Genomic DNA, 23889 nt, shown 5'->3' on the forward strand with positions numbered 1-23889 from the left:
AGAGAGTGGAGAGAAGATGGTCTACTTTCAGGACCTGTCAATGCTGCTGTTGAGTTGGCTGCAGTGTAACTTGATTCCTATCCCACCACCCAGACTCTGGGAAAGCATGTCACCTGTACCATGATCAACAACCTAAACCCATCTAACATGATCACAAATTGTATAGTAAAACAACCATGGCCTTCCACTGAATGGTTACAGCAAATTGGACCACCTACTACATTCGCAAACATGAGCATGGTCAAGGTGGTACATTTTAGGAAACCTCTTATAGTGGACAGATTTAGGATGGAAATTCCAAAGCCTGGGGCCTTGAGAGCAGAAGGCGTGGCCACCAATGGGGTGATGAAGATCAGCCAAGGGGGCAGATTTGGAGAGCCACAGAGATCTCAAGAGAGCAAGTAGATGGCACAGAGATGAGGAGGAGGCAAAGCCTTGGAGATTTCAACAAAAGGATGTGAATTTAAAATTGAGGCATTGACGAATGGGGAGCCAATTTGGATCAATGAACATGAAGGTGATGGATGAATGAGACCTGATGCGTGTATCATAATGTGGAAATGCCGGCACTGGACTGGGGTAAACACAGTAAGAAGTCTCACGTCACCAGGTTAAAGTTTAACGTGTTTTTTTGGTAGCAAGAGCCACTAGCTTTCAGAGCGCTGCTCCTTCGTCAGATAAGTGGGAGTTCTGTTCATAAACAGGGCATATAAAGACATAAACTCAATTTACATGAATAATTGGAATGCGACTCTTTATAGCTAATGAAGTCTTAAAGGTACAGACAATGTGAGTGGAGAGAACTTTAAGCACAGGTTAAAGAGATGTGTACTGTCTCCAGCCAGGACAGTTAGTGAGATTTTGCAAGGCCAAGCAAGTCATGGGGGTTATAGATAGTGTGACATGAAGCCAAAATCCCAGTTGAGGCCATCCTCATGTATGCACTCCCATACATGAGGACAGCCTCAAGCGGATCTTGGGTCACACTATCTGTAACCCACACGACTTGCCTGGGCTTGCAAAATCTCACTAACTGTCCTGTCTGGAGACAATACACATCGCTTTAACTCGTGCTTAACGCTCTCTCCACTCACATTGTCTATACCTTTAAGACTTGATTACCTGTAAAGACTCACATTCCAACCATTATTTTGTAAATTGGGTTTGTGTCTTTATATGCCCTATTTGTGAACAGAACTCCCACTTATCTGACGAAGGAGCAGCATTCGAAAGCTAGGTAGTGGCTCTTGCTACCAAATAAACCTGTTGGACTTTAAACTGGTGTTGTAAGACTTCTTACCGCACGTCTCATACACAGCCTTGATAGTCCCAGCCACTAGGGTCGTTGCAGCTTTCTCTCCCTTCACCAGCACCAACCCACAGACATGTGCTTGTGATACAATATTAGTCCACTGAGTGGAAAAATGCAATTAAAGAGATTTAAAAAGCAGTGGCAATACGCTTGTAGTATCTACACCATACCATGGGGTGGCATAAGTGTACTTTGTATAGCGTTTAGAGCTTGGCTGCCTCAGTGTTCGTAAAAGTGCTACAAAAATAGCGCATGAAGTTTGAGCTCCTTTTAAAATGTTCTGAGCACATTCCCAAAACCTATAGTTGAGTCTTGGCTGTGATGCTTGCTCTATTCCCAGTGTCCTCAGAGCCACACATAGAGCTCTGCCGTGAATGAAATCAAGAGGGTGAAAGTATGACAACATTGCTTCAAATGGCCCTGCGCCATTGATTTACACTCGATTGGGATCAGAGCTTCAAGCTGACAAGTGACCATCACTTGTGTTGGTTTAACAGCGTAAGGAATTCTCACACGTGGCCCTCTTGAAAAGTAAAGGCAGCTCCGGATTGGTTTGCAATCTGTTGCAAATCATAAATCTCACTTTCCCCAGTGAGTTGAAAGGGAGATAAGTGACTGTCATTTCAGAAGGTCACAGAAAATCCAGATTGCTTAGTATTTGATACATAGGAATTAGGAGCAGAAGTTCAGCCCTTATTGCCTGCTCCGCCATTCAAACAGGTCATTTTTTTAAATGTTATTCGTGTCACAGGTAGGCTTACATTAGCACTGCAATGAAGTTGGCACTTCCAACAGGGCAACACTCTCTTGGCACTGCACTGGGAGTTTGGGGCTCTAAATTTATTTATTAGTGTCACAGGTAGGCTTACGTTAATACTGCAATGAAGTTACTGTGAAAATCTCTTAGTCCCCACGCTCCGGTGCCAGAATTTACCATGGCCAGTGCACCTAACCAGCACGTATTTCGGACTGTGGAAGGAAACCGGAGCACCTGGAGGAAACCCACGCAGGCACAGGGAGAACATGCAAACCCCACACAGACAGCAACCCAAGCCTGGAATTGAACCCAGTCCCTGGCGCTGTGAGGCAGCAGTGCTAACCACTGTGCCACCATGATCATGGCTGATCTCTTCCTGGTCTCAAATCCACTCCCTCATCTGCTCCACATATCTCCTTATCCCTTCTTTTAATTAGAAATATATCTATCTCTCTCTTGAAACCATTCAGTGATTCGGACCCTGTCGAGCTATGGGGCAGCAAGTTCCGCAAATTCACCACCCTTTGCCATTTTCACAGCCATCTTCAAACATGTGATGCTAAAACGATGCAGAATGTCTGCCTACCACCATCCAAATAAAAATACATTTCAGTATGGAATCATAGAATCCTCCAGTGCAGAAGAAGGCCATTCAGCCCATCAATTCTGCACCAACCACAATCCCACCCAGGGCCTATCCCCATAACCCCATGCATTTACCCTAGCCCCTGACACTAAGGGGCAATTTAGCATGGCCAGTCCACCTAACCCATACATTTTTGGAGTGTGGAAGGAAACCGGAGCACCTGGAGGAAACCCACGCAGACATGGGAATGTGCAGACTCCACACAGACGGTGACCCAAGTCGGCAATTGAACCCGGGTCCCTGGTGCTGTGAGGCACCAGTGCTAACCACAGTGTCACTGTGTCACCCCTATCAGAATAAGTCTCAATCTGCTGAGAATTATATTTTTAAAATGTAAATGATTCATAGAAATAAATCTTAAATGTTAATGTTGGTTCTTATGATTAATCTTAGTCTTAAAGTTTAAAACATCAACATCTTTCCCAACCTGTCTAAGTATGCAGGAATATCCCCACCAGTCAAAATGTTCAACATAGTTCAGTACTTGGGACATCACTGAGGGCTGTGTGAAATCTGATGGTATGCTAGTCCCAATGTTTTGGTCCTGGTTCCCCTTGCCCCAGTCTACTGCCAGAGAGGTCTGTGTAGCTTTGGTGAAGTTCTCCAAATACTCCTCTTGCTGATTCTAAGCAGCAAGCACAGTTTTGATGGTTAAATCCAAAGTTTGGTATGAACCCTAACTGAGCTGCCCCTGACCTTGAGCCTATTTTCTCTTAACCTTGAACTCACTTCTTGGTGCCCCTCGTCTCACTTCCTCCTGCTCTGAAGGATCAGATGTCCAGAGCTCTAAAAGGTGCAGCATCAGAAATACCCAGAGACCTGAGCTCCGTGAAGTAGAAGCATTTATAATCTTCACATTGACACTGATCACAAGGCTGCATGGGTGAGATGTGAGAAACCTGAGACTTGATTTGCTAATTGGCGGCAGGTAGGAGTTTCCGATGGTGGAGAGAAAGGACAGGGCTTCCAGTGAGGGATATACAGTGTCTCCTTGCTGTGGTGTTGCTTGATACGTGCCCCATAATGTGATCCTGAGCAATTTATAACTCGTCCTCCCCTTCCCTCTGCTAGTGGCTAATAGATTTTGATGGCTTTGGCCATATTATACTCTTCACTTTGGCATTGGCTGATACATATCCTTCATTGTCATCCTGTCTGTATATCCCCCTGCAGTCACACCAACTATATATCCCTTTCCGTATTGGTTAATGTAAATCCCTTACTGCAACATTGAACCATTAAATCCTACAGTGCAGAATTTGGCCCATTGAGTCTGCACCAACCACAATCCCACCCAGGCCCTGTTCCTGTAACCCCATCTACTTACTCTAGCTAGTCCCCCTGACACTAAGGGGCAGTTTGGCATGGCCAGTCCACCTAATCCGCACATCTTTGGAAGGAAACCCACTCTGACACAGGAAAATGTGCAAACTCCACACAGATGGTGACTCAAGCCGGGAATTAAACCTGCACTCCTGGCGCTGTGAGGCAGCAGTGCTATCCACTGTGTCACCATGCCGCCCAATGACTGGGACATATCCTTCTCACAGTTACTTCCTCATTGTGCTGGTTTATATACTCATAGCCATGTCTGACACATGTTGGATGGATTAGGTTTATTGGCCATGCTAAATTGCGCCTTGTCTCAGGAGGTTAGTAAGGCAAATAGTAGGGTTTTGGAGATAGGGCCTGTGTGGGATTGTGGTTAGTGCTGACTCGATGGGCTGAATGGCCTCCTTCTGCACTGTGGAGATTCTATGTTGTAACACTGATGTATGCTTTCAGTTTCTCAGGAGCAGAACACCCTTCTAAACCATCCCCTTGATCACAGATTTTAGATGGCTCTGAAATGCAGCATCATAATGAATGCGCTCTGTTCCTCCAGATACTGTGTTAACTCCTGTTCCAGTGTTCATTGACCGGTGAATTTTGTCTCTCTTGCTTTATCTCTCCCCTTCACCCTCTCTGTCCATGTGCAGAGTTCTGGCTGGGAGGTAGGCTGCATGCATTCAGTGTGGATTGGATTGTTCGTACAATGATATTCTTGCATGCCATGGCTATGTCACGTGAGGAGATGATGTACACTAGAACTGGGCAATATCTCCTGTTCTAACTAACTCCCAGTGCAGATTTCAGAAGTTGCTTCAGGCAGCCATCGGATTGTCTCGGGTGGGAGCGGGGAATGAAAGCTTAGTATTTTCAATGATTTTCTCCTGTCTCTGTGCTTTCTTCATATTACACCATTTCCTGGTTGAGGTCAGCAGGCAGGCTGCTCAGCTCACTCCACTTGCTATTTTAAAAGATGTTACTAAATTTCCTGACATCATGCTGACTTATTGTTGATGTTCAGTCCCTATTGCTAAGCATTTCCAGTCTTCCCTGATGTTGCCTAGACAATGAGTGTCAGCAAAATACTGTGGGCTGCACAAACCCAGCCTGATGCTCTCCTGATCTGCCATCTACATGCACGTAGATTTTTTTTAAAAATTCATTTGTGAGACATGAGTGTCTCTGGTTGGGCCAGCATTTATTCGCCAATTCCTAGTTGCCCTTAGAGGGTAGTTGAGAATCAACCACATTTCTGTGGCTCTGGAATCACACGTAGGTCAGACCAGTAAGGACGACAGATTTCCTTCCCTAAAGGAATATTAGTGAACCAGATGGGTTTTTCCGACAGTGGTTTCATGGTCATCAGTAGGTTCTTAATTCCAGATATTTTTTATTGAATTCAAATTCCACCACCTGCCATGCCCAGGATTTGAACCCGGGTCCCCAGAACATTAGCTGAGTTTCTGGATTAATAGTCTGGCGATAATAACACTAGGCCATCGCCTCCACTTAGGGAGCAAGATTCAAAGCCCTGTGTGTATTCTGAGGAGCAGCTACGGCCAATTCTACAGCCCCCTAATGAAATCCCAGTGCGGGTTAGTTAACTCCACACAGATTAGGTTTTCTAACCAGCGAGCTTCTGGCCTATATAATGCAACGACTTTACACTTCTGGGCATTTGGTATTTCTCAATACCAATCTTTAGTGTGTGACTAGGAGACACATGAGTTGGTGTTGAAACAGAAGACTGGAACACTACCCAAAGAGACAGAACACTTACCCTGAGATGTTGGCATTCTCCAGATGGATAAGTTTTACCTGCCTTCATTGGAGGTAGCTTTGAGAATGAGAAAGGATGTTCCCCTGCACAGTCCTGACCCAAGAGCAGTATTGCTGGTGTGTCAAAGACATTTACATCAGGCACTCCTCTGTGCCTCAGACTTGGAAGGGTAGCTAGGATAAATTAAGTAAAGTCAAGTTTGTTTATTAGTCACAATAAAGGTTTACATTAGCAGTGCAATGAAGTTAATGTGATGCTCAGGTTTTTGAGGATCGGTTATGGTGGGGTAATTCCTGGCCTTTGGGGGGAATCTCAATGTTTAAATTATCTGGACAAAGGTGTTTTTTCGCCAGGGAAAAAGAACTTCCATTCAGGGTTCCTAGCAAGTGCCTCAGTGTTCTTTAGTGAACTGCTAAATCCAGAGGGCTGCCTGAAGAGTGCTTTAAGTTAATATCACATTGGCTGACAGTTCCATGGTCACCCTGTTTTGCCGACTGACTGACTGTTGTTTCCCAGCGTGACCACATCATTCATAACACTGACATTCAAGTCATGTTATAATCCAATAATTGCCATCAAGCTCTGCCTATCTTGCGGCTCACACAGCCATTGCTGCTTGTGTTTGCAGCGTACCTGATAACACATCTGCTGGCTCCCTCCCATCGACTCGGCGGGGGGTGGGATGGGACGGGGCAGACAGCGTGCGGGTTGCTCCTTTCCCATGTTTCTGAAAACCTGCGTAGAAACGTTAGATCAAATTTCGACATGCATCAAAATAATGCTGGGGGCCGGGGAGGCTGGGTGGAAATTGAATTCCTGATTGATTCACAACATGGAATAACGTTCTTCTGGATCCAAACCAACTACGAGATGTGTTGGAAAGGGTTGCTGCTTGATTGTGGCTGTGTGGGACTGTGGGCAGATAAGCCCTTGGGTCACAAAGCACCATAACTAGCTTGCGTCCATCCAGGTGTGGTGTGTGCACTGCCTGCAGGAAGTGATGGTATATGAAGGCGAGTCAGCGGGTGTTATGACAGTGTGGAGGAGGCAGAATGCTGGGCGCTGTAATGAAGTCACTGTTCCCAGTACTGGTATAGAGGCTGCTGGAAAATTTATTTCCTGATTTTAAAAAATGGCTCCTGTTGAGCTCATGGGCCATGTAGTCAGGGATGCTGAATGATTTTTTAAAGGCATTGTTTAGAATTTTTTGTGTGTGTTTTTCACTTAGTTACGAATATATACTAGGAACGTAGTAGACATGTTTAAAATGTGATAGGTGTGAGTGAAGTAATTTCACCGTGGTGTCTTGTGGCAGTGGAGTTTTGTCATAGCAGCCCTTGCCTTGGTAACCTCCTTCTCCCTGGAATGTCAGAACATTAAATGTAAATGCAGAAGTTGCATTAGTGACTGGAGTGAACTGTCAGACGGGAGAGCCTCACTGCGGCATTGAACCCACTTGACACCACGAGACCACTTGCCCCTCCAGCTTTGGGCTGTAGTCTGTGATTATCTCACGCAGAGTTGGTTCAGAACCCTTGGGGTGGAGAGGTGGAAGGTGTAGGGGGAGGAGTGGGGATGGGTTTAGGAGGGAAGAGTAGGAGGGAGGGGGAAGATGTTTGTGCTTTGTGACATAACTGGGCAGCATATACTGTGTTCTACTGACCATAACGTGTGACAGCTCCTCAACCAAAATTGTGTCTCACATTTGTTATTGGTGGGGGGAGAGGTGCAGGGTGTGTGTGTGTGTGTGTGTATGGGGGGATTTGTGGACGGGTGGGCAGGTTTCCCCTGTGACAAACCCTGTGGTGAACTTGCTGCTGCCAGTGAACGCAATCCAAGCTTGGAAGAGTGACGTCTGCCTTCTTGCTCTTCTCAAACTGTCGGGGACGATTCCTGTTTACTAAGATAAACACAAAATACAGCAGGCACTGGGATCTGAAACAAAAATAGAAAATGCTGGAAGATCTCAGCAGGTCTGACAGCCTAAGTGGAGAGAGAATAGACCCAATGCTTCAAGTCTGGATGATCTTGCGTCCGAGCTCTGACGAAAGGGTCATCCAGACTCGAAACGTTGGCTCTATTCTTTCTCCCTGTCTCAATGTTCAGTAGGGACCTGTTTATCTGGTCAGCTGACGCCTTGTAAATTAAACTGGGGCAGTGGTATCCTTTGAGATGGAGAGGGAAATGAAACAAAATGAAATATGAAAAGCAGTAGGTATTATCATTATGGCGTTGATCGTCCCAGACTTACCATTCTGGCAGCAGCACTTGCACCTTGGTGCCACAGGAGGCCATCTGTACATATAAAGCTGATTGGTTTAAAGTCTATCAGTTGATGATTCTCTCTGTGCTCTCTCCTTTATTCCACTTGCTGCTGATCACACTGTCCCCTCATGCCTCCCTGCGGTAAGTTGCTTTTTTCTTAATTTAAAGTGATTTTGTAATTTGTATCAAGAATTGCTTATAATGAACTGATAACTGTCGCTAAATGGTTCTGACATTCAATCAATCGCCTCTTGCTTCAAGTTCCAATTCTCTGACATTTCTCCAACTTTCCAAATGTCCTCTGAAGGTCTACTATCTGAGTGGGAATCTGTGCAAACAACTTGTCAATTTTTGATCAAGTAGAATTCAGGGAATTTGGGGAGGGAAGGGCACCACGATGTATTGAATAGCGGCCGCTCAGTTCTGGGACCTAGGTTTGAATCCCATGCAGGCTGATGTAATGAACATTGCCCCTTTCCTTTGTAAGTTGGCCCTACGATGTAAACTAAGTCTGTAGCAGTGTCTGGAACTAAGTGAGTGTCACCCACCATCCAGCACAGGAGCCCGTTCAAGTGTGAAATCGGAAAATAATGCATTGGTGAAGCCAGAGATGCGAAGCAGGGTCAAGTTTCATTCATCAGGTAGTATAAAGGAAACCTTCCCCCATCCCAAGCCAACCTTGCACTTAGTATTGAAATTCAGTTCCATTCCTCACCACAAAGCTCCTTGCCTTGTCAAGAACAAAAATTGATCAAAAATTAGGGCACAGAATGACCCATTACCAGTGTTGCTGCAGTCAGAGTAAGAAGTCTCACAACAACAGGTTAAAGTCCAACAGGTTTATCTGGAATCACGAGCTTTCAGAGCGCTGCTCCTTCATCCACTCATCTGGCGAAGGAGCAGCACTCTGAATGCTCATGATTCCAAATAAACCTGTTGGTCTTTAACCTGGTGTTGTGAGACTTCTTACTATGCCCACCCTAGTCTAATGCAGACGTCTCCACATCATTGCTGCAGTCATGACATTAAGGCTGCCGTTTTAAATTCCTCTGCTTCCCTAGAACATGACATCAGTCTTCCCCACCCAAGCTGACTGCAGGGGAACTGTCCCCAAGATTTCTTAGTAATTGCTTCCTGTTGCTACACATTATTCCTGCCCACTGGTCAGCAGCCAGTCAGGCTGGTTATTGGCTGGGAGTTGACCCAAAATTATTCAAATAAAGTCCTGGCTATTGAGATTAGAGTGGTGCATTGGTTAGCCCTGCTGCTTCACAGCACGAGGGACCCAGGTTCCGTTCTGGCCTCGGGTCACTGTCATTGTGGAGTTTGCACATTCTCCTCATGTCTGCATGGGTTTCATCCAGATGCTCTGGTTTTCTCCCACAATCCAAAGATGCGGGGGTGAGGTGGGTTGGCTGAATTGTCCTTAGTGCCCCAAATTGTGTGGGTTAGGTGGATTGGCCATGCTAATTTGCCCCTTGATATCCAAAGATGTGCAGGTTAGGTGGATTGGCCATGCTAAATTCTCCCTTAGTATCAGGGAAGTTAACAGGATAACTGTGTGGGATTATGGGGATGGGCCTGGATGAGTTTGTTGTTGGTGCATGCTCGATGGGCCAAATGGCTTCCTTCTGCACTGTAGGGATTCTGTGATTATCTGGGCCTTTATTTCCCAGTCTTGCTCGTCTCGCTGCACCCTACCAGTCTCTCTACTAATATCACAGTTTTAATCTGGCCTAACACTTTACCATTTGCTTTCTACCCAGTGACTAGATTTCCCTTTCTTCTGTGGAGGGTTAATGGAATTAAAACCATTTCTGTGCATTTTCTGGATGTGCTCTGAAATCACCAGGTTGCGTGATATTCTTGATTAATAGCATGGGGTACTGGCACACCTTTGACTGTTTCCTGGCAGTTGTAGCCACTTATTTTCTGGAAGGCAAATGGAGTGTGAAATGAGTGATCCAATTCGGACTGGCAGAGGAACTGAAAGGTGCTTAGCCAGTTTCAGTCTGGCCACATCGGTAACACAATTCTACGCAGTTTGAAGAGACTTGGGGGCTGGTGTGGGAGCTTTAAGATGTAGAAGAGTGTACCCTTCTAAAGAGGACTTATTTGTGACCCCAGCAGGTAAAAGTATTAGTTGGACAACAGTTAAGTTAAGGAACCTTAAAAAGGAAGGGGAAATAAAGCAATATTTGTCTTCCAACAATAGCTCCTGGCTAGCAAGACAAAACCCTTAAAAGGTAAGCAGATGCCTCACAACACCAGGGACCCAGGTTCGATTTCCAGCTTGGGTCACTGTCTGTGTGGAGTCTGCACATTCTCCACGCGTCTGCATGAGTTTCCTCCGGTTGCTCCGGTTTCCTCCCACAGTCCAAAGATTGGCGGGTTAGGTGCATTGGCCATGCTAAATACCTTAGTGTCAGGGAGACTAGCTAGGGCAAATGCAGGAGGTTATGGGCCCTGGGTGGGATTGTGAATGCTGCAGATTCCACGGGCTGAATGACTACCTACTGCACTGTAGGGATTCTATGAAGCTGCAGTCCTTAGCCCTTACCAGACCGTCTGACCAACCAATGGGCACTTTATTTAAATGCTACGTTTGAAAAACAGACTGAGGGAGTGGAGAGGAGGGAGTGGATTGGGCAAATCACTGCTCTGTTTGTTAACGATCTGCCCTCTCCATGTTGCACAGGCCTCAAAGAGAATGTTTGGGACTTACTTCCGAGTGGGTTTCTATGGTTGTAAATTTGGAGACTTGGATGAGCAGGAGTTTGTTTACAAGGAACCCTCGATCACCAAGCTAGCAGAGATTTCATACCGACTCGAGGTGAGAAAATCTGGTAAACCTTGCTTCAAGAAGCTTCATGGATGTGTCCACCACCTGCCAAAGTGCAGCAGTCAGTGAAGTACTTTGCAAGTGTTGTCACTGTTGTAATATAGGAAATGTGGCAGCCAATTTGCGTGCAATAATGTTCATTAATGTTGGTTAAGGAATAAATATTAGCCAAGACATCAGCGATAACTCCTCTTCAGATGGGTTTTGTAGGATATTTATCATTCTCCTCGCAGGGCCTTAGTTTCACTTCTGATTCCAAAGGAAAACACTATCATAACGCAGCACTCCCTCAGCACTGAGTATTGGCCTAGATTTTGTGCTCCCCTCCAGTGTGAGATTTGAATTCATGACCTTCTAGCTCAGGCGTAAAAGTGCCGCCCACTGAGATGAAACTGACATCTAATTCTGATGGGCGGCACAGTGATTGACAAACAATGGTGGCTGCTAGTTATCAGATGGCTGTTCTTCCTCAATACAAGACAGTATCCTGACTGTGTCACCTGTATCATCATCACCACAGTTGCCTCACAGCGCCAGGGACCTGGGTTTGATTCTCAGCTTGGGTTGCTGTCTGAGCAGAGTCTGCGCGTTCTCCCTGTGCCTGCGTGGGTTTCCTCCCACAATCCAAAAATGTGCAGGTTAGGTGGATTGGCCATGCTAAATCATACTTTAGTGTCAGGGGGACTAGCTTGAGTAAATACATGGGGTTATTGGGATAGGGCCTGGGTGGGATTGTGGTCGGTGCAGACTCGATGGGCTGAATGGCCTCCTTTTGCACTGTCGGATTCGAACAGCCATGTGACTCTGGGACTTTAAAATGTTAACTGTAGTACCTTCAATGAATATTGTGTGTACGTTTGACATGACTTAATGGCACTGTGACTCAGCATTTGTGCAGGGAAGCCCAGGGCTGATGATCACCAATGACAGGACACAACAGCTCATAGATTGTAAAGAAGCGTAGACACTGCTGCAGATAACACAGTGATGGACGTATAACAGCCACATCAGGAAGCTTGCTGACTGGTTTAACAGGGATTCTGTACAATGCTGTCCCTAAATCATACTGTTCTGCTTTGTGGCAGGAATTCTACCATGACCAGTTTGGTGAAGAGACTGCTGAGATTATTAAAGATTCCAATCCGGTTGACAAAGCTAAACTGGACCCGAACAAGGTAATGGCAATCCCACAACGCTGAAGGATACTCACCATTGAAACCTGTCTAACTGATGTAATACTGTGCACTCAGTTCAGTCCTGCAGTGCACAACATTTAGACTCATGGAGGTTTCCAGCATGGAAACAGGCCCTACGGCTCAACTTGTCCATGATGCCCAATTTTTACCACTAAGCTAGTCCCAATTGCCAGCATTTGGCCCATATCCTCTATACCCATCTTACCCATATAACTGTCTAAATACTTTCTAAAAGACAAAATTATACTCGCCTCTATTACTACCTTTGGCAGCCCATTCCAGACACTCACCACTCTCTGAGTGAAAAAAATTGCCCCTCTGGATCCATTTGCATCGCTTTCCCTCTCGCCTTAAACCTATGCTCTCCTACCTTTGGGAAAAGATGTTGACTATCTAGCTGATCTGTGCCCCTCATTATTATATAGACCTCTACATGATCACCCCAAACCATTGTGTGCCTTCATTCTGATGGTCAAGTGAGGTGGTGCCGCCTTCAGCTGCTCCATTTGGTATATATACCTACGTCTGATGCAACCGGGAAATGCCCTTTGCTCAGATTAAACAGTGTGCCTTTGTTCCAAACACTAAAGTCTTCCTGCACACTGAACCAAACTGAAACTTCTCGTGTCCACCATTTGTGACCTCTTTGAACGAAAATGCTCATTTGATCCCTAAGTCGGCAGAGTCTAGTGCGGTGGATGCGCACCCACTGGGATCAGAGTTAAGATTACTCAAGCTCATTTCACCATAGATCCTTACAGAATAGACTTGCATCACATCAGTCTAAGCCACATTAGGATCCATGATCCAGAATTGAAACGCCAATGCATTGCCAAAGCTCTCTGCTTTCTATAATGTTGGTGTATCCTTTGTGCAGTCATTCTAAAGGGGCAGCCCTTGCGCTGATGTGCACATCCAAGAATTGCATTGGTTTTTTGTATTATTTATGGCTAGAAATTTAACACATTTGGGTAGTTCAGTGGCACAGTGGTTAGCACTGCTGCCTTACAGCACCAGGGACCCGGGTTCGATTCCCAGCTTGGGTCACTGTCGGTGCAGAGTCTGCATGTTCTCCCAGTGTCTGCGTGAGTTGCCTACAGGTGTTCCAGTTTGCTCCCACGGTGTAGGAGAACAAAATTTGCTGATGACACGAAGATGAGTGGAAAAGCGAATTGCATGGAGGACACGGAAAGTCTGCACAGAGATGTGGATAGGCTGAGTGAGTGGGCGAGGACCTGGCAGATAGAGTATAACATTAGCAAATGTGAGGTTATCCACTTTGGTAGAAATAATATTTAAAGGGTGAAAAGCTGCAGCATGCTACTGTGCAGAGGGACCTGGGGGTCCTTGTGCACGAATCGTAAAAACTCAGTCTGCAGTTGCAGCAGGTGATCAAGAAGGCGAATGGAATGTTGGCCTTTATCGCGAGGGGGATAGAATATAAAAGCAGGGAGGTCTTGCTGCAACTGTACAAGGCACTGGTGAGGCCGCAACTGGAGTACTGTGTGCAGTTTTGGTCCCCTTATTTGCTTAAGGATATATTGGCTTTAGAGGGAGTACAGAGAAGGTTCACCAGGCTGATACTGGAGATGAGGGGGCTAGCTTATGAGCAGAGATTAAATAGACTGGGCCTGTACTCGTTGGAGTTCAGAAGGCTGAGGGGGGATCTTATAGAGACTTACAAGGTAATGAAGGGGCTAGATAGGATAGAGATAGAGAGATTCTTTCTGCTTAGAAAGGAAAACAGAACTAGAGGGCACAGCCTCAAAATGTTGGCGGGGGGGGAGTCAGTTTTAGAACGGAGTTGAGGAGGAACTTCTTCACTCAAAGGGTGGTGAATCTGTGGAATTCTCTGCCCATTGAAGTGGTTGATTGGCCTGCTAAATTCTCCCTCGGTGTACCCGAAAAGGCACCAGAGTGTGGCGACTAGGGGATTTTTCACAGTAACTTCATTTTTAATGTAAGACTACTTGTGACACTAATTTAAAAAAACTTTTTTTATTCATTTATGGAATATGGGCATCGCTGGCTGGCCAGCATTTATTGTCCATCCCTGGTTGCCCAAGGGCAGTTAAGAGTCAATCACGTTGCTGTGGCTCTGGAGTCACAAGTAGGCCAGACCAGGTAAGGACAGCAGATTTTCTTCCCTAAAAGACATTAATGAACCAGATCGGGTTTTTCCAACAATTGACAATGGTTTCATGGTCATCAGTAGATTCATGATTCCAGAAATCTTTTATTGAATTCAAATTCCACCATCTTCTGTGGCGGGATTCAAACCTGGGTCCCAGAACGTTAGCTGGGTTTCTAGATTAATAGTCTAATGATAATACCATTAGGCCACCGCCTCTGCTTGAGGAAGCAAAATTAACAGAAGACGAACAAAAATAGTCAGTGATACTATTGAATATCACAAACTATTATGTAAATGATAAGTTGGTTAAAAGTGAGATGTTAAATCGATGGTCAGCATGAGAGAAGTTAATTAAACTGGAGGAACATGACGTGCCAGGCTTTTGTGCAATACGGCCTAAAGGAAATTGTGGGAGAAATATCAGAGGCTGTGGAAAATATATTTCAGACAAGGGTGAAAATAGGACATAGGACAGGGGAGTGGTCATTTTTGAAAAGGGGGGACAGCTATCCTAAGTAATTACAGTTTGCTTAACATCTGTGGTAAGGAAAATGTAGAACTCTTTAATTAAAATGACTAAATATCCAGATGAAGGGAAAATAATTAGACGCAACCCACACAGATTTCAGAAAGAGAAATCATGCATGGCTTGTCTGGTAGTCCTTTAGGCTGTGATGGATATGCTGGGTGTAGCGTACTGGAAGCGGCCTTTGACAGGAAACTATCAGAGGAGATTAAGAGGTTTGGAAGCAGGGAAAGGTTAACAAAGTGCGTTTAAACTGTTTTAACTGATGAGAGATGAAAATTGGAGTTAAGAACAGTCACCAAGTAGTTGGAAGTGCCCAAAAAGGTTCTATTCTTTGGCTACTTCTATTCATGGTGCACATCAGTGACTTGGACATAGAGTTAGAGGGAAGATACTAAATTGAGAAACAATTTATCATGCTGAGGTTTAAAGGAAGCTAATAACATGGTGGAATTCATTATCAGTCAATGTGAACTGATGTACATTTGGCAGAAAAGTGCTTGTACTTTGAATGGGGAAAAGGCCTTGGAATGTGGAAGAGGGATCTGAGGGTTCAAGCTTGCAGAATATCAAAGGTGGCAACTCAAAGGTGAATTTAAAAGGTGTACTAATGGAATACTGTGCAAGGTGGAGAACTCAAGATTGTATACAAACTTGTATAAAACCTTAGTTGGGAGTCCTGGCAGCTGGGTTGGGATTTAAACAATAGGAAGAACATACCACCAGACCCTTCAGAGCACTTGACAGTCATTGGCTACACTTCAAGAAGTAGCTCATTGTTGTAACATAGGAAACTTTCCAGTCAATTTGTATGCAGCAAGCCCCCACAAACAACCATGTGGTAATGACTAGGTAGTATATTATTTATTGTGACGTCAACTGAAGGATAAATATTGGCAAGGACACTGCTGTCCTTCACAATGGTGCCATGGGATTTTTCACATACATCCAAGAAGGCAGATGGGCCTCAGTTTAAAGTTTCATCCAAAAGATAGTACTCCTGATAGAGCAGCACCCATTTGGTGCTGCACTGATATGTCAGCCTTGATTTTAGTTTTATGCCCAAGGCCTGGAGTCGAACTTGAACCCAGAACCTTGTGATGCAGAGCTAAGTGTCCCCAACAATGGAGCCATATACAAAACCTTACCCACAGCACATTATAGGTAGGAAGAATGTTAGCGGTAATAAAAAATATTGGAAAAAATAAGTACAAAAAGATCTGAAAAATTGAGCAGGTCTTTATTAAAAAGCAACAGGTTAGTTTGATAGAGGTGTTCAAAATTAATGAAGGAATAGGAAGTAGATAAGAACAGTTGTGTTGAGAGGCCCTGAGGAAAGAGAAATAGATGCAACATTAAAATGTCCAAAAATACAGAGGTTAGGTGGATTGGCCACACTAAATTGTCCCTTAGTGTCCAAATATACATAAGTTACGTAGATTGGCCATGGTAAATTGTCCTTTAGTCCAACAATGTGTAGGTTAGGTGGATTGGCCATGGTAAATTGTTCCTTAGCCCAAAGGTGTGTAGGCTAGATGCATTACTCATGATAAGTGCGTGGGTTATGGGGTTAGGGCAGAAGGTAGGGCCTGGGTCTGATGCTCTTTCAGAGAGTCAGCACAGACCTGATAGGCCGAACGGCCTCTTTATGCACTGCAGGGATGCTATTACATAAAAGAGATTTAGAACCGAGAGCAGGAGAAACATTTTTCTAAATAGGATATTGAGATTGTGGATCTCTGTACCAAAGGTGGTGATTGAGCAGAGACTGTAGGGAAACAGGGCGAGCACATTGGATTAGAATACTAGGGGCTTAGGTACTAGCTATCTACACAAACTAATTGGGCAACCAACCTGTTTGATTATTGTATTTTCTGTGTCCATTCTGTCTCTTTTCTGTTCAACCTACTGAATTTCAAAGTGTTCTGAAGACCCCATTTATTTTTTACAGGCATACATTCAGATCACGTATGTTGAGCCTTTCTTCGACACCTACGAGATGAAGGATCGAATCACTTACTTTGACAAGAACTATAACCTGCGCTGTTTCATGTACTGCACACCCTTCACGTTGGATGGCCGTGCACATGGAGACCTGCCTGAGCAGTATAAACGGAAGACAATCCTCACAACCTCTCATGCTTTCCCATACATCAAAACCAGGATCAATGTCATCCATAAGGAAGAGGTACATGCCAGGATGTCACTGCATACAAGTGTTATCAAATGAATAAGGGCTCAGTATAGGGTGGGAGGAAAGCAGGCAGTTTGTTCTCACCTGTTAATCAGCAAAGCGTTTACTGTGTGTGTTAGCTTTTAATTTTTTTAATTCATTCATGGGACATGGGTGTCACTGGCTGGCCCGTCCTAATTGCCCAAGGACAGTTAAGTCAACCACGTTGCTGTGGCTCTGGAGTCACATGTAGGCCTGACAGGGTAAGTAAGTTTCCTTCCCTAAATGGCATTAGTGAATAGATGGGTTTTTCCAAAAATGGTTTCATGGTCATCAATAGGTTCTTAATTACGGACATTTTTTATTAAATTCAAATTCCGCCATCTGCCATGGCAGGATTTGAACCTGGGTCCCCAGAACATTAGCTGAGTTTCTGGATTAATAGTCTAGTGATACCATTAGGCCACCGCCTCTTAGTTTCAAATTCTCCCTAGATAAGAACAAAGCATTTAATCCTCAATGAAGCTTTCATGTTTGCCATGTTTGAGTGAGTTTGTAATCGTGACACCAAAGTGTAAGATGAATGCTTTGCATCTGTTCCTCATCAGAATGAGATATTATCTTCACTGACTCTCCAAGTTTGTTTTCAACCCATGTCCCGGACTTGAAAGTGTCATCACATTATTTAATTCTTAGTTTTATAAAGTTCTCTAAAGTTTAAAGTTTATTTATTAGTGTCACAAGTAGGCTTACATTAACACTGCATGAAGTTACTGTGAAAATCTCCTAGTCGCCACACTCCGATACCCATTCAGGTCCACTGAGGGAGAATTTAGCATGGCCAGTGCACCCTAACCAGCACATCTTTCGGATTGTGGGGGTAAACTGGAGCACTGGGAGGAAACCCATGCAGACATGGGGTGATTGTGCAGATTCCACACAGTCAGTGACCCAAGCTAGGAATCGAACCCGGGACCCTGGCACTATGGGGCAGCAGCATGAATCACTGTGCCACCCGGTGGCATTTTCCAGTGGTTTCCTCCACTAGGAAAATAGTCACCAAAAAAAGGTCTGTATATGCCAAATTAGGCCAAAAATATCTTGCGTCTATATAGCGCCTTTCATGACCACCAACAAAGCAAGGAAGTATTAGTGAAGTCACTGCTGTAATGTAGAAACTATGACAGCACAGCAAACTCCTACAAATATGATAATGACTGGATAATCTGTTTTCATAATGTTGATTGAGGAATAAGCATTGTCCAGGGGAGAACCTCCCATACTCTTCTTCCTCACAGTAAAATGTTTGTAATTCAGCCATCTACCCACAGGAATTCACTGTTAACTAGAATTTTGGATTCAGGACTCACCGGTAATAGTTACTGGTGCCTGTCCTCTGATCTGAGCCTCCCATTACTCTGTAACATTATCTCTCCTCTAAACTCGATTAATGTGCTTCTGCACTTCTCGTGAGACCATCCTGGAGTCCTTTCACTGGATGAAAACGCAAAACTCGTCTTTTATCTCAGTTGGCTGGTGCATTTGATTAACTGGCACCTCCCAGTCCCGGAGCATGCTGGATAACACAGTGCGGTGGCACAGTGGTTAGCACTGCTGCCTCACAGCTCCAAGAGCCCAGATCCGATTCCAACCTCAGATGACTGTGTGAAGTCTGCACATTCTCCCCGTGTCTGCATGGGTTTCCTCCAGGGGCTCCAGTTTCCTTCCACAGTGCAAAGATGTGCAGGTTAGGTGGATTGGCCATACTAAATTGCCCAAGTGTCAGCGAGACTAGATGGTGTAAATGCATGGGGTTGCGGGGATAGGGACTGGATGGGATTGTTGTTGGTGCAGACTCAATGGCCTCCTTCTGCACTGTAGGGATCCTATGATTTTATGATCCTTTTAAGAACATAGATGGCTCTCATACCAAGTGAGGTTATACATCCATCCAAGAAGGCAGATGGGACCTGCATCAGTACGTCCCAACCGAATGAAAACAACTCCTTCAGGACTGCACCAAGGTGGCAGGTTTGATCATTGCGTTCAAGCACTGGAGTAGGATTTGAATCTGAAACTTGTGGCTCAGAAATGAGAATGCATTCCAATGAGCCATGGCCAACACCAAAAGGGATATTGAGTGTCCAGGGAAGTACCACTGTTGTAACGTAGCTTAAGCTGTACATTTAGGCAGCCTTCCCAGAGACTGATACTCCCATTGAATATATTTGGAAGGAAATGTCTTGACCTGTTGTCAAGAGAGTATTTGGGTTCTGATTGACTGACTGACCCCATGACTGTGCAGCTCTGTAGCCAGCCCTTTGCCACTACCACAATACCCCATCACAGTGTGATTGACAGAACTTGCAGCACTAGTCATCATTGCCAACGTCATCCCTGGTACTTTGTCTGCTGGAGATGCCGATTGTTGCTATCCACTCTTGAGTCTCACCACTGTTACACATCATATCCATCAACTTGATTATGAAATGAGCTGAAGTAATTAGTTCAGACAAATAATTGGAGGATTGGAGTAAGAAGGAAAGTCAGGGATGGATTACCCACAGGGCGATCAGTGATGTGGAGAACACAGGAAGCCTGGAGAAGGAATGTGATGCCCATTCTCATATTTCACATCCTGTATTCCCAATTGCAGATTATATTAATCCCAATTGAGGTAGCGATTGAGGATATGCAAAAGAAGACCCAGGAGTTGGCTTTTGCCACACACCAGGAACCAGCTGATGCCAAGATGCTGCAAATGGTATTACAGGGAAGTGTGGGAACCACAGTAAACCAGGTAAAGTGTCTGCAATCTCTCTCTATTTGGATAGATTGTCTGCGAGCTCTGTCTAGTCAGATAAAGCCTGCGCTCTCCCTTGACAGGGAAAGTGTCTGCGATCTCTCTCTCCGGTCGGGCACAGGGGCCTGCGATCTCTCTCCAGTCGGGTACAGGGGCCTGCGATATCTCTCCGGTTGGGTACAGGGGCCTGCGATCTCTCTCCAGTCGGGTACAGGGGCCTGCGATCTCTCTCCGGTCGGGTACAGGGGCCTGCGATCTCTCTCCGGTCGGGTACAGGGGCCTGCGATCTCTCTCCGGTCGGGTACAGGGGCCTGCGATCTCTCTCCGGTCGGGTACAGGGGCCTGCGATCTCTCTCCGGTCGGGTACAGGGGCCTGCGATCTCTCTCCGGTCGGGTACAGGGGCCTGCGATCTCTCTCCGGTCGGGTACAGGGGCCTGCGATCTCTCTCCGGTCGGGTACAGGGGCCTGCGATCTCTCTCCGGTCGGGTACAGGGGCCTGCGATCTCTCTCCGGTCGGGTACAGGGGCCTGCGATCTCTCTCCGGTCGGGTACAGGGGCCTGCGATCTCTCTCCGGTCGGGTACAGGGGCCTGCGATCTCTCTCCGGTCGGGTACAGGGGCCTGCGATCTCTCTCCGGTCGGGTACAGGGGCCTGCGATCTCTCTCCGGTCGGGTACAGGGGCCTGCGATCTCTCTCCGGTCGGGTACAGGGGCCTGCGATCTCTCTCCGGTCGGGTACAGGGGCCTGCGATCTCTCTCCGGTCGGGTACAGGGGCCTGCGATCTCTCTCCGGTCGGGTACAGGGGCCTGCGATCTCTCTCCGGTCGGGTACAGGGGCCTGCGATCTCTCTCTGATTGTACTGTCTGCATGTTTTTAATCTTTTGGCAATATCTAAGCTATGGATGACGATATGTGCAATGGAACATTTTTCAGACATGAACATGTTTAGTTTTTGGCATAGTTTACATCCTATAACTATGTCTGCTACACCTGTATAGGCAGTTAGAACAAAACCATGAATTGGTGCATAAGTTACCTCCTCACGCCTTTATCATACACCAAAACACAATGGTGAGCTCTAACTGAAGGTATATATTTATAAGGTTGAAGTAACACTGCCCCAATAACTTCTACATGCAAAGCCAAAACACCCGTCTAGTCTGCTGCTCCCTTAAGGTTACTTTGGCAGAATGCCAACAGCAGTGTTGCTGGTTCAACTCGTTACATGCCTCATGTTTTGCCTAGCAGTTCGGAACAGTATGTAATGCATTGTTATTGCAGTGTCTGATCTGTGGGCTATGTTCTGACCATTTTCCTCTTTGTGACTGCCAGTGTTTCCACCTTCAGTCCAGGACTGCAGCTGCTGATTAGGATGACCCTTCCACTGTGTCATCGTCACCTCTGCTGCTCCTGGGATCCCTGTTCCGCTTACAGCCCCACTGTCGGAGTCTGTTGTTCTGCCTGGATGACCCTTTTGTTCTATTGTGTGGCTGGGGTCTAGAACAAGTTTCTGGGGATTGCCTGCTTTCCCAAAGTATTTGATTTGATTTGACTTGTCACATGTATTAACATACAGTGAAAAGTATTGTTTCTTGCACACTACACAGAAAAGTACACTGTTCATAGAGAAGGAAACGAGAGAGTACAGAATGTAGTGTTGCAGTCATAGTTAGGATGTAGAAAAAGATCAATTTAATCGAAGGTAGGTCCATTCAAAAGTCTGATGGTAGCAGGGAGGAAGTTGTTCTTGAGTTGGTTGGTACGTGACCTCACACTTTTGTATCTTTTTCCCAAAGGAAGATGGTGGAAGAGAGTATGTCTGGGGTGCGTGGGGTCCTTGGATATGCTGGCTGCTTTGCCGAGGCAGCGGGAAGTGTAGACAGAGTCAATGGATGGGAGGCTGGTTTGCGTGATTGATTGGGCTACATTCATGACCTTTTGTAGTTTCTTGCGGTCTTGGACAGAGCAGAAGCCATACCAAGCTGTGAGACAAGCACAAGGAATGCTTTGTATGGTGCATCTGTAAGAGTTGGTGAGAGCTGTAGCAGACATGCCAAAGTTCAAGTATGCTGCTTTCTTAAAACCGTTACTTTCTTTTTCACAGCAACTATTTACACATTTGGACCTCTGCACAAGGTCTCGATCTCCTCCTCATTCCAGCTTTTTCTTTATTCTCAGCAGCGATCTGGCATCATTATTCCATCAGGATCCTTTGCACCTCCTGTTCCTCCCAAGGGATTGTCATTGAACCCCGAGCTGATGAGTTAACCCTTCCTGCTGCCTGAGTTAACCCTTCCTCCTTCAGTTGAGCAGTATGGATTTTGTTTCCTCACTACATCTGGCTCAGCTCTGCGCCTGCTCCAAATGCCTACTTTTCCCTCGAATCTAAGGGATTTCAGATAGTCCAGCCAACACTGCAGAAGGCCTTGGGCTCAATTAACTCTGAGCCTCACATCCTCCTTCAGCGGTGAGCCAAAGGCAGTTTTCTGTGAACATGTTTCCTACAGGCACTCCCCAGTGAAATGTTGTGGCAAAAGAGGAACTCGAGTTGACCATGTAACAAGTAAAAGCCTAGCTAGATTCTGAAATTAGTGTAATTTGTGCTGTGAAGTAGACCTTTGAGTGGGACTGTTGTTCCTTGACAGACGAGGCATAAGCCCATAAGAAATGAGCAGAATTAGGCCACTCAGCCCATCGAGTCTGCTGCACCATTCAATCATGGCTGAGATTTTTCTCATCCCCATTCTCCTGCCTTTTCCCCATAACCCTTGATCCCCTTATTAATCAAGAACCTATCTTAAAGACACGTAATGACCTGTCCTCCAAAGCCTTCTCGGCAAAGAGTTCCACAGATTTACCACACTCTGGCTAAAGAAATTCCTCCTCATCTCTGTTTTAAAGGATCGTCCCTTTAGCTTGAAGTTGTGCCCTCTGGCTCTAGTTTTCCCTACTAGTGAAAACATCCTCTCCACGTCCACGCTATCCAGGCCTTTCAGTATTCTGTAAGTTTCAATAAAATCACCCCCCTCATCCTTCTAAACTCCAATGAGTATAGACTCAGAGTCCTCAACCGCTCCTCATACGACAAGCTCTTCATTCCAGGGATTTCTTGTGAACCTTCTCTGGACTCTTTCCAAGGCCTTTCTTAGATATGGGACCCAAAACTCCAAATGGGGTCTGACCAGAGCCTTATACAGCCTCAGAAATACACCCTTTGCACGAATGGCAAAATAGATGTATTGCAGTGTGCAGTCAGGTACTGAGCAATCTGTACGTGCACGTTCCAGGAAGAGACATCAAAAATTTTCCCTTTTGGTTTGAAGCACATTCCAGGTTTGTTTCCTGTTCCTTGCTTTGTTAGCTGGTGTTAGATAGGCTTGTGGCAGAGACTGTTCAGTTGGCCTTTACAGTTAGCTATGCGCGCTGCTGGCTAGAACACACCTGGAGTATTGTGAGCACTTCATCTTGGGAAAAATCTATTGGAGGGAGTGCGGTGTTGGTTTATCAGAATGATGCTTAAATTTCGACAGTAATATTTCGACGAGAGAGCGTACACGGACTAGAGTTTGATTTTAATTTAGAAGGTTAAGAATTATTTGATCAAAGTTTGCAGGATATCAGGGGCAATAGAAAATGAAGATAGAGCAGAGCCTGCCAAAAATCTCCGTCTTTGTTCGTGGCGGGGATTTTCCAGTGCCACTGAGAGTGAATGGAGTTTTGGCTGGAATGCCAAATTTTCCGTTCTCTTTTACAGTAGGGCGGCCACGGACATGATCGGAGAATCCCGCCCATTATTGGCTGGGATTTGTGGCATGGTCAAAATTTTCAGGGGTGTAATTAGGAAACACTTTCTGCAGAGAAAGGGGACGGCAGTTTGGAACTCTCTTTTGCATCTGGGAGGTCAGTTGTTAATTTTTAAAGGTGAGGTTGATTGGTTTAACTTCAGCATTCAGTATTTAGGGATCCAGGGGGAAGTCAGACATGTGGAGTTCGCTCGCAGCTCTCACCAAATGGCCGCCTGACAGGGTTTAAATGGCCTTCTCCTGACCCTGTGTTCAGAGTCACACACTCATTAGTGAATGAGGAATAGCAGGTGGGATTCTCTGGCCGCGCCTACCCCAAAAC

At 45.6% G+C, this 23889-nt stretch overlaps 1 protein-coding gene across 9 annotated transcripts in view; it reads left to right on the top strand.

Moving 5' to 3' along the window:
• dock6 (dedicator of cytokinesis 6) overlaps positions 1–23889 on the top strand; it is a 209916-nt gene that overhangs the window by 179290 nt on the left and 6737 nt on the right. For 5 of the 9 annotated variants that reach the window (XM_080216640.1, XM_080216633.1, XM_080216634.1 and 2 more), the window contains 5 exons: positions 4695–4709; positions 10797–10922; positions 12017–12106; positions 16739–16975; positions 19617–19760. In XM_080216640.1, coding sequence (XP_080072766.1) covers positions 4695–4709; positions 10797–10922; positions 12017–12106; positions 16739–16975; positions 19617–19760 — 612 coding nt within the window. Of the gene's footprint in view, positions 1–4694; positions 4710–10787; positions 10923–12016; positions 12107–16738; positions 16976–19616; positions 19761–23889 lie in introns of all 9 variants that reach the window. The other 4 variants (XM_080216635.1, XM_080216641.1, XM_080216637.1 and 1 more) reach the window with 2 other exon arrangements.

The sequence above is a fragment of the Carcharhinus amblyrhynchos genome, chromosome 33 (assembly GCF_965287045.1).
Source record: "Carcharhinus amblyrhynchos chromosome 33, sCarAmb.v2.hapA, whole genome shotgun sequence".
Classification (NCBI taxonomy): domain Eukaryota; kingdom Metazoa; phylum Chordata; class Chondrichthyes; order Carcharhiniformes; family Carcharhinidae; genus Carcharhinus; species Carcharhinus amblyrhynchos.